This window comes from Limanda limanda, chromosome 19 (genome assembly GCF_963576545.1).
Source record: "Limanda limanda chromosome 19, fLimLim1.1, whole genome shotgun sequence".
Taxonomy (NCBI): Eukaryota; Metazoa; Chordata; class Actinopteri; order Pleuronectiformes; family Pleuronectidae; genus Limanda; species Limanda limanda.
In genome coordinates, this window is record NC_083654.1 from 6459471 (window position 1) to 6471198 (window position 11728).

Sequence of the window (11728 nt, forward strand, 5' to 3'; positions counted from 1 at the left end):
GTGGCAACCACCAACCGGATGCAGCAACCACGATTTTTGCCATGAGAAGCATGATTTTAATTCCTCCACCGAGGAGGTTAGATTTACATCCCTGTCCATTTGTTTGTTTGTCAGTTTGTTTGTTTGGGAGCAAGATTGTGCAGAAACTACTAGATGGAAATTTGGTGTTTAGCTTTTTTTGAAAATTGAATACATTAAATAAATCCTGCTGCACCCTTAGCTTTAACTTCAGACACAACTGTGTGAACGACCACTGCAGCGGTGATGTGGTTCCTTAAAGTTGTGTTCAAATATGTTTCTTTAGCACAACTTTTACACTTCCACTGGCCCAGAATGAGCTAGACTATAAATAACTTGACCTGTGACACAGTAAGCATTTCACTCTTTTAATGAACTCTGTGGTTCTGCTGAATTACAGATGTAAAAAAAATGAGATGGTCATTAATATAAAACTCTCAAACAGGATCCTGTGGCGGAAGAAAACAAAAAGCTAATGACCCTTGATCAGTGGAATAAATTTGTTAAAACGTGACCAAGCTATATAAAATAAGAAAGGCCATTAACTAACAGCCGACTCCTGGAGGGATCCAAAAATGAAATGTCTCAAGGGAGTCCGTCCCTGAGAGGGAATCCTTCAGTGTGAACAACAGGGGAAAAGCGTATTACCCTCCTCTACCACATCATGTGGTCCTGGATCTGCTAAACAGCTTTTAGAGCTCTAACACGTCCTCAGTCAATCCTGCTGTCTCTCTCCTGTCGCCTGCAAATGTTCAGCCACTCGCCCCCTGGTTGCTGCTGTCGGCCTTTGGTTTTGACGATCCGTTTTCCTCGCCGTTCTTCAAGTCCACGTCTCCTTCGTTTCCGGCCTCCATTTCCTCCTCTGTGACCTTCTCCGCCTCGTCCTCCGCCTCTTCCTTTCCCCCCTTTTCTCCATCTCCCTCTTTGCGCCCCTGGCCCTGTTTGTCTCTGAAGACCTCCACGCCTAACATTCGGAGGTAATGAAATCTCTCGTTGCGCGGGACGAAGGCACGGATGGACGTCTTTCCCCTCCAGCCACACAGCTGGATGGGACACTGAGGCTCCTCTGGCTTACTGATGAACAGGAGGAAACGCTGGGTGTCAAACCTGATCACTGCTTTAATTGACATTTATGAAATTATGGACTAGAAACATAAACAAATACAAAACCACTTACCCTGGGTTGGGAATGTACTTCAACACAATGCTGCCCATTACTGTGAAGAATAACATGCATAAACAACACATTAAAAAGTGATTTTAGCTGGTTTATTGATACCTGTTCACCATGCTTCCTGTTAATATCTGAGAATTGTAACTACACTTTTCATTTGCTGGAACTGCTTAGCACCCTCTCTGAGGTTTTTGGGTCAGTGTTTTGCTCAAGGGCAGCTCAGCAGCAGTTGTTGAGGAAGGCAGAGCATTACTCATTCACTTTGCTCTTTCATATTTTGCCAGGAACCTTTAAGTTACTAATTCACTACTCTAACCTCTGGGCTGCTGGTGCCGTTAATCAGATCCAGTTTTTTTCGGGGGGTGGTTGAGTTTGCAAAAGAAATCTGTAGCAATAATTATCACTTTGGCACAAATGGTGCAGGACGTACCCAGTTTCTTGGCCTGAGAGTGAGCATCCTCCTCCAGTTTGCTGAGGAAGGGGTTCTCCTGGGTGAGCAGCACTTTGATGTCCTCAACACTCACGCCGATTATCCTGGAGCGAATATACGGCTGAAGAGTGTAGATACCCTGGTGTGACAGAGAAGTTTTTTCACAATGTGCGCACCAAAGAAACAAGTCCACATTCTTTACAGCTACTCTGTGCATTTAAAATGAATTAATTATCAGTTGATTGGAGTGTGAACTCTGTCATCTGGCTCCCTTGTTATTCAGCTGTCAGCTTTGATTGTGGATACAAGAAGAACCCACGGCATGTTGGAGCACACAGAAGGAGCTGCTCATACGCTGGGTTATATGATAACAATCTCACAATACAGAAGTTGCTCAAGCCTTAGAAATGTAAGCTTCATATTTTACCATGCATCTTCGCACTAGGAGGTAAATCTGCATACAAAGAGAGGATTACGTGGTGTGAAAGTGATTTAATGTGCGAGGATGAACTGAGACTGGCTGAAAACGGCAGACTAATCTGTCTGTGTGTCTGTGTGTACGTGTGTGTGTGTGCTCTACCTCCTGAGCCAGTCTGAAAGCACAGCCAAACTCCTCTCCATCACTGTTGCGGCACCACACCTTCACCCCTGTGTTAATGACCTGAGAAATTGATTAGAAAAATGAAGCAAACACCCACAGGCTGAAAAATGGCTCTGTTGCAAATCAAACACTCCTCTTACATTTAAATACACTTATTAATAGCTATTTTACACGTAGAATCTAAGGTGATCATAGAAATAATCTAAATCAAAAGTAAAAGGTCTATTTAGGTTACTTGTGTAGTCGTAGTATTAACAGAGATGTTTCCGTAGTCACTGATGTTTAGCAAACTTTCTCACTGGAGGTGTCTACTACAGAAGTGTGGGTAAACATTGAAATGTGTGTGCTGCATCCTAAGAGAAATGCATACAAATGTAACAGAGTTATAATTGAATGAGGATATGTAATCAGGGGGAAATAGCTACATGCTCTAAATAGGAATCCGTCTGCAGATATTACACAGGCAAGAGAAGTAAGCTCAGTCTTATACCATCACAGACATAATGCAGGTGACTACATGATAAATCATAATCGTCAAACATGAATTTCAAATGAAAACACACAAACACCTTCATGCGCTCGCTGTTGTTCAGCAGTACGTTGCGGAGCTCTTTAGACACCATGTACAAGTGTCTCTTCTTGCCCTCATGGGTCCTGGTCAGAACATTGAGTTTGGGGAAGTCGGGGGAAAGATTGTAGAATGACCTAAAAAAAGAAGGAAAAAAATAATTAACATTAAAATCCAGAAAACAATCATGTCCGTATTCAAACGCCGTTTTCAGACATGAACTCTGGAGAATGTCCGCACAATTCTGTCTGGACTTTCTCCAGTTTGAGATTCACACATAATGAATACAGCGGTCAGACACTTTCATAACTGAGAAACCTCTGGAAGGTTCAGGTGAGGCGTGGTGCTTCTGTTAGAGGCAGGACGCGATGCGTCAACTGCAGAGACAACGTGTCTTTGTTTACAGCAAAACAGGGTCAACCCTTATGACCAAAAACTCTCCGTGACATCTTCAGTGTATGGAACCACTTTTTCATCCTGAGGTATTTGTATTCCTTCCTCCGGAGGATCTCCTGCCATGTTTTCACATCGGCTCATTCGGACATTCTCTGGAGAGTTTACTCTGAGGCTGACAGGGGAAACTGGGGAGTATGTCAGGAGGCTGTCACATAAGCCATTTTCAGACATGACCTACAGGCAAGGTCATAAGAATTGGGTCCAGGCTTTACCCACAGTTTACTTATCACACATGCACAACATGGTGGGTTTTTCTCGCACAGACGCGTCTACAACAGCAACAAATCCTCCGCACTATTCAGGCAAGAGGTGGAGCGGTGAAGCAGGCAGAGGCAGGATGTGACAAATTAATTCCGCTTCAGCAATGTGAATTTCTTGAGAAGACACATCATCACAAACACTCTTGACATGTTTGACATAGTGTACAACACCGCTTTTCTACCAGGAGATATGTTTTATTTTTATTCCTTTTTGCGTCTGTCGCATGTTAGAAGTGGTATAAATCCCTCTATTGCATGCAGGGATTCGGAGCCTCTCACCCGGACATTACACAAATGAACCTCCTCTGAAAAATGTGCAGATTTCAGTGCATGTCTGAAAGCAGCTTAACACACACACACACACACACACACACACTTACTGTATCGTGGTGAAGACAGGGTCATCTTCTGTCAGGAACACAAAGGGGTCTTCCTTATAACCAAACAGCTTCATCCTCTTCATGGGTGGAGGCCTTGAAAACAGAGGAAGGAGACAATGTGGTGTTAACAATGTAGTGTGTATTTACCTTAAATAATTACCTGAAGCAAATACACTGCTCAAACAAATGAAGGGACAACACCAAGTCAGTTAAACCTCAGGCTTGTCAATCTGTCCATTTAGGAAGCAAGTGATTGAGAATCAATTTCATCTGCTTTGGTGCAAATTAAAAGGAACAACAGGTGCAATGGAGAGAAAAAGCAAGACAACCCCCATAAAGGGAACAGTTTTACATGTGCTGGCCACAGATCAGCCAGTGATTTCCATTTTTCACTTTTGATTTTTGGTGTGGTTTTGAATCCAGCCCTCAATAGGTTGCTGCTTTTGGTTTCCATTGACTTTTGTTACGTCATTCATCACTAAAGATTTTCAGCTTGAATAATTTGTTCATCAGGATGTGATGTGTGATTTAAGTGTTCCCTTAATCATTTTGAATAATGTACATTTGTGTTTATTTAAAGTCCAAATGATCGTTTTTATGATAACCTGACTATTCATCACGAATGTGCTCGACAATCACTAATTTGCACATTATAATATTATATCAGAGGCTATTCCTTTGTTTGTTAACTCACCCACAAACTGAATTTGGTTTAGCAGCAGTCTCTTGGGCTAAGGAAGCTTCTTTGGATGCCTCCTTCTCTGAGCCACCCCCCTCCACCTCCACTCTCTCGGGGAAGCAGGGAGTCTCTGCAGGGGTCGAGGCCGCCGGGGAGCCTCCAGTCTGTTCCGCCGCACTGGACGACACTTCCTTCCTCAGCTGGAGACGACAGGGGTGGGGAGTTGGGGATGAGCAGACAGAGATTCAAGAAAAAGAAGAAGTCCTCAGCTCTGGTTAGGAAAACTGGACAGGTGAGTGATGAAGCATTTTAATTCGGCTTTCATCCCCCCTCTTCTTGAGAGAGCAACAATTTAATCATTTATTGAGCGTTTTTGTTTGTGAGGAGGTACCTTGGGAAATCTTTTGTTCCACGGCATCGGGGCTTTCTTCACCAGCACGGCCACAAAGAAACCTCCAGTGTTCTGGTGATGGGGCAGAATCCTCATACTGACATTTACACACACACACACACACACACACACAGACACACACAAACACACACCTTTAGTTTTGTGGTGTCACATACTGTGAAGCTAAACAAGGATTTGTTTTTGCCAGCTTGAACGAAGAGGTGCTGTAAAAACGTATAACAATAGCTCCCTCTACTGGCCAGGCCCGTGTCAGTCTGAGTTTTTAACATGACATCATCTCCCTTTATGTGAGCGTACAGATGCAGATGGTGGGGCTGTGCATTTGTGTGAAACGCTGTGCCAAGAAAAAATTAATTAATCAGACTTATTACTCAGCTAATGAATTTGGCATCAGTGAAAAGAGAGAAGGTTCCAAGTGTGTGTTTGTAGTTTTTTGCTCTTCTGAGAACAAAATACACTCATTGAAAAAACTGCTTGATTAAAAGTCGGGTTGGTTATTTATTTCTGAAACACTGATTTGATTTAATTCTTACTTGACGAAGTCCTCTTCACCTCCCTATAGCATCAACATAGTCATCTGAGACTTTAATAAACACAACCAATCATTTAATTTGGACCAAATTAAATGATTGGCTGGCCTCGTAGTTTTGACGAGACGGCCAATTGGAGGCGGCGGGATGTATCGGCTGCATATTTTCATAGTCTAGCCGGCTGTCAGTTTTTCCGAAAATCAAGTTTGAATGAATGACACACAATTTGTTCGATTATATTCAAACTCCCAAGAAGTCCCAATGTTCTTCCACACGCTGGTTCTCAGATGCAGGGGTATCATGACTGTCCACTCAGAACGACTTTACTTGCTAGCATCCTCCATCACATAGTAAAACAACCTAATATAAACAGAATATTTAGAAATCAAGCGGGTGGCAAGTGAGCGCCCCATCAGGAAATGTCAAATCATAAACTAATCCTCTACACTTAACGTAATAGTGCAAACGTTCTAGTGTGCAGTGTCTGTGAGTTCATACCATCTCTCCAGATGCATGCTAGCCAGTTTCTCTGGGTCAGTGGGCGGGAACATGGTGGGACGGATCTGCGTTCGCCGATTGTTTGGAACCTCGGCCCAGTCTGAGAACCACTGACCCTCTTTGGTCATCAGCTATGGAGCAAAGAGCATGATTCACAATCAAGACTTTGAAAATTCATTACGACTTTGAAGCTGAAGTGCTTCAATGACCTAAACGTCATCTTCCTTTGTGGTTTGTTTGAATGAACTTCAAAATATTCCAGTACCTTCCAGGAAGAGACACCAGGCATCCACTTCAGCCCCGGAAGCTCGGCAGAGCTGTCAGCGAGCTCCAACGTTCCTGGCAGTTAGACGAGAGGACACGTTACAACTTGGCTGCACAAGACAGAGCTTCTATCTTAATAAAAGTCTCATAGATCGCATGTTGTGGTATATTTAGCCTTTTACAACTGAAGGAAATGTTTGTGAAGGCGAAATACACATATACAAGGTTTTCAGCTGCACTGTTATTCTATCAAGGATTTCCATGGTCCAACTGAACCTTTTCAATGAAATGAACCTGATTTGTCTGAAAATGGCGATAGAAAGACTAGTACTAAGTGCAGTTGATGTGGCATTTTGATGTCACACGTCCTCCTCGTAAATGTGGAAGTTTGTATCAGCCTACATGAACTGATCAGGGACTGAGACGCTGTTCAGAGTCAAGTTTGGAAAAGGACGAAATATAAAAAATGTGCACTCCTTGTGAGATCAACATCGTGTCCGTGAAGCAGCATTTTAGTAACAAGGAGAAAAGAAAAACAAACTGGTTGAAACAGAGTGAAACAAAGATTGCTTAGGTTGTATACTCTGCGTGCATTTGTTACCTTCGCTCTTTTCCAGCAGTGCTGCAATAACGGCTTCGTCCTCTATGGGGTTGAGTGAACAGGTGGAGTAGACCATCCTCCCTCCCACAGCCAGCTGTTCAACCCCGCGCACTGCAATCCGCAGCTGGAGCCTGGTGAACACACACACACAAACACACTAATGTAGCCAACGTTTCTAATTAGGACCAAAGGACACACTCCGTTCCCTTGTTGTTGAGTCAATTTTGTCGACCACACAAGTGCACAAATTCTTATGTTGTCTCAAAAATGTGAGCACTCGCTGTTCCCACTCACCCGTGGAGGTGCAGGCTGTTGCTGGTCGTCCATTTCTTCCATACGTCTATGTTCTTTCTCATGGTGCCATCCCCGCTGCAGACACAGAGCAGACAGCAGCACTCAGTCACGACTCACTTGGACCAGGGGCTGGAACCACCAGAGATCCCCAACACTTCTCACAGGGGAAAAATGTCTACAAAGCACAAACTGTCCAAATGCTGGGCTAAAGCTGATCCCTGCTGCCTGCCTGTCTTCATTACCGCTTTCCCCCTCTCCCTCTGTTGTGTTTGGCAATGACTCCTGGCTTCAGCGCTGCAGCTGGCCCAGTCCGGCAGCATTTACAAACTAATGCAGTTCCGTTTCAACTACAAAATGACAATACTAGTGAAGAAGGCGCATACGCTAGAGCACCTCCATTCATGATGTGGCTGCATGCATGACACCCAATCCCATACCATCTGTCTCACATTCACACGCATCAGGCACGGCTCAGCCAACATATTTCTTTCTTTATCCACTTCCTCGCCACATAATAACCAACAGTGCAGACACGTCCTGCGGCCAGTTACTGACCTACAGGGCACGTCACACAGAATGCGGTCGTAGAAGAGGGCGTCCTTCTTGCCGTCGGAGAAGATCTGCAGCGTGGGGATGCAGGAGGCGTCGTGGTTGATGACCATGATGCAGGGGCTGTTGAGACGCTTGGCCTGGTGCACCAGCAGGTAGCAGCGCTTGTTGTCCACGTCATTGGCAATTACAAAGCCCTCTGAAAGGCAGAAGGTGGATGATAATTTCATACAGATTATGCAGGGGCACAATGGAACTACTGTGGAACCAAATGTGCCGTGTTAGAGCAGCAAGAATACCAATAGTATATACAATGTAAAAAGGATTCTAAATGGAAAGATATTGATATTAAGATGTCATCACTGGTGTGACAGTGATTGTGTAAAACTCTCATCACCTTGAAAAATCAATAGCCAAACTATTTTAAAAAGTAAAACAAAATAGGTGCGTGTGTTAAATTGGGAGCAGCTCAACTGAGCGATTACAGCATCAAAAACCTATGTTTAAAGAGATGAGTGGAATGACAGAACCAGACGGGGACACCGAGGCGGTCACAGGAGAGGAAACTCTATTGACTCGGATTTATAATCCCACATTGTGCAAATATAGAGCGGCTAGGTCGCATCTTTCAGTCTCACCTTTTTCAAGCCCAAGTGAAAGCTAACTGATCCCGTCCTGAACAGTATAGGCTTTTCAGGGTGTTTTTCCGGGCCTGACTTAAACATGATGCAGTTAATATTACTCTGGGCCTGACACACATGGTTATTGCTTGCTTTCACTATTACAGACACGTGAAGTGTAGAAATAACCGAGTAGATAACCAAGCCAATATGACAGCACTCTTGAAAATGAGGAAGAAACCTGCACCTACGCCAAACCATGCATGCATCGTTTACTGCTGCCACGCCATATTTGACAAAACGAAGACTGAGTGAGTTTAAGTGCGATTGTTTGTCGGTGATTACATTATCCGTGTGACAGGGATCATACCATTTGTCCTGATCAAACGTGTGCTTCTTACCTGGAAACGGCACTTCCATGTCAGCATGGAGCATTTCAATCAGCTGGGCTGTTTTTGACCCTGGAGCTGCACACATGTCCAAGATCTGAACGCAAACACATGCACATCAACACAAGCACAGCTGTTTCTCAGGGCACAAAGGAAGAAAACAAAAACAGAAAACACATCACGTACTGACAGATTTAACCTTCAAACCGGGCTCTGCTTTTACCTTGTGGTGTGGCTCAATCTTCATAAGCAGAGGAGGGATCATACTGACAGCCTCCTGTCGACTGATGTTACCCTGAAGGACAAAAACCAAATTCTCAACTTCTCTGACCACATTCAGAACGGGTATTAACTTGAATGTGAGGTTTGTGTTACACTCACCGACTCGGTCTCGCTGACCAGAAATTGGTGGAACTTCTCCAGCAGGGGCGATTTCCTAATGATCTTCCTGCTCATGTTAGTTTGCCAGGCCTGCTCATCAGGATACCTGGAGAAGACAGGCACAGTGCGTACTGGGATTCCATTATGACCCTGTGTTACCTTTTAGCTTTGAGTAAACAATGCAAGATCGTACCACTTAAGAGATTGTGGAGCCTCAATCATCTGGCCATCAATCTCCAGCTCCTGAATATCCTTGAAGTATTTTTCCTTCAGGCAGTGGAGAATCTCCTTGGCATGGCTGGAACAAGGCAGACAGAGAAAGAAATAGGGCCTTACTCTTTCATATAAGGCTTTTCTTATCGTCTACGTGATTCAGACAACTTACAAGTGACATATTAATACGACAACTCTCGTGCATGATGTTAAGCACGACTAAGAAAAGAGTATGAGGATTTCCAGCTGACCTCTTGTACCCAGTGATGCGGATGGTGGCGGGCAGTGGTTCCCTCATTGCCTCCATGAACTGTTCGAACTCCCCCTCTGGCACCAGGCCTAGCTCCTGGTAGTAGTGCTCGAACAGCTTGTTCTCCTTGACGATGTCGGCGTAGCCAGCTCCCCAGCCCTGGAAACATGAACGCACGGCCATTAGTGTGACGAGGGGCATAACAACAGTAGTGGTGGGGGAAAAAATCAATTCTGCTCAGTATTGCGATATTTTGCGCCCGCGATTATATCGATACTGTAAAACAAAGTATTTCAATTTTTTTTTTTTTTTTTACAATTATATATGTTACAGCCCCTGGCTGGCAAAGCATGACAAGGAGAGTTTCAGAGTTTAAAAGATACCTAGTGTCTATGCGGAAAGGGTGTTCTCCACTGCAGGAGATGTAGTAACAGCCCAGATGAGCACTTTAACATCTGAGCATGTTGACCAACCCCTTTTTCTGAACAAAAATGCCAATATTCCCAAATGAATTTAACATTTTGGGTCATGACCTTGCAGCCGACTGGACTGGACTCTAGCAGTAAACATTTGTTTATTTTTCTCAATTTGATTGAAGGTCTAGGTTACTCTTATTTACATGATTATTCTCAGGTTTATGTTACTCTATTATGTCTGCTTGATGTTACTGTATTGTATTTAAATAATTTTAAGTTATGTGCTGGGAGCTCAGCATTTATGTGAGTGGTCTCCTACTCAGAAAATAATTACAAAGGTCCTGTGTCCTGAATGTTCAAGGACAAAGTTGTTGCACTACCCTTTCTTAGTTTTTTGCACTTCAGTTAATGTGTAGAAGACAATGTTGTTCACAGAATTAAATGTGACATTTGAAGTGAGTTGAGCAGTCTTATTTTCCTGTTTTTGTAATGCCTTTGAATAATATGGGGGACATGAATCGCAATATATCGTAGAATCGAATCGCAATACTTGCAGTATCGCAATATATCGCAGAATCGCAATACTATTGAATCGTGGCCCAAATATCGCAATACTATTGAATTGTCACATTTTTGCCAATTCCCACCCCTAAACAACAGGGCAAGCAAAACCAGTGCCCCCAGCTGAGAGAGAATGATGTGATTTGGCATCATGTGTTCGAGTCGGTCGAATGTAATTCCATTTTGCCTGGGCCCCCTGAAATCCAGTATATGCCATAAGTAATAAATGGCCAGATTACGAGGTGATTCTGGTTTTAATCATGCACACGTTCATTACATGTCAATCAAAAAGCAGTCAATTAAAGTTTATCCTACTTATGGTCTCAGTATCAGAGATAACAGGGCAGTTCCTAGTGTCTGGTACATTTCATTATGGTCTAATCATCAATTCGGCCTGAGGTAATTAACAAAACACTACTCGACTCAATTACATTTTGGAGTTTACTTCCAACCCTGCTTGGTTCTTCCCTTCGCGGTGAACCTGGCTCACAGCGTCGTGGCAGCACAAGAACAAAGTTACGTTTTCACCTCGTCTCCATTAATTTGAAGGATGTTTAAAGCTACACAACATGTGGTCCTGAGAGAGCAACACAACAGTAGCAGCAGGAGGAGAGTGGCTCTTACAGCGTTGTCCCTGTCGTCCCTGTTGTCCCTGCCTCCGCCGGCGACCTGGTTCTTCTGTCTCTGTCTGGCTCTCTTCCCCATTTTGGAACAACAGATGACCCTGGAGAAAAGTCTGCGGAGCAACGTGGTGGCCGGACGCGGGGAAATGAGCGCAGCGACTCGGGGAAACAGCGAGGCTTCAGGGAGGAAGAGCCGCCGAGCTGCTGTGTTACCGTCAAAACGTGTTGCCTGTGACGCACGTGAATCGGGACCCAACTCGAGGTGGCCGCGGACTGTGCCTGAAGAGAAAAGGAAATATATCTGCGCGAAGTTCAGGGCGATTTCCGAAATCTTACCAGATGAGATTTTTTTTTTAAGTCTATTATAATTTCTTATGCGTGATATAAAATCATTGCCTTCACAACGAAACATACGTTTACATTTTTTGTTTTTATAATATCGTCAGAATTGCCATTATCATTGCATCATAGTTGCACACTTTGCGTAAATTCAAAAATCAAGTATTAGAGCCATCAAGTTAATCATTTTTTTTATATATATTATTCATTTATGCAAATGAG

General features: G+C 43.7%; 1 protein-coding gene across 1 annotated transcript; it reads right to left on the reverse strand.

Moving 5' to 3' along the window:
- Nucleotides 1-372: 372 nt before the first annotated feature.
- nsun2 (NOP2/Sun RNA methyltransferase 2) lies at nucleotides 373-11386 on the reverse strand. The gene is made up of 19 exons (XM_061092655.1): nucleotides 11169-11386; nucleotides 9569-9726; nucleotides 9298-9402; nucleotides 9105-9210; nucleotides 8947-9018; nucleotides 8736-8820; nucleotides 7721-7913; nucleotides 7166-7240; nucleotides 6872-7002; nucleotides 6272-6345; nucleotides 6007-6137; nucleotides 4958-5054; nucleotides 4582-4766; nucleotides 3888-3980; nucleotides 2793-2928; nucleotides 2203-2283; nucleotides 1623-1761; nucleotides 1196-1235; nucleotides 373-1092 (listed from the first exon to the last, which is right to left on the reverse strand). Exons 1-19 carry the CDS (start codon nucleotides 11247-11249, stop codon nucleotides 771-773), a joined length of 2304 nt encoding a protein of 767 aa, XP_060948638.1. The 5' UTR covers nucleotides 11250-11386; the 3' UTR covers nucleotides 373-770.
- Between the last annotated feature and the right edge of the window lie 342 nt (nucleotides 11387-11728).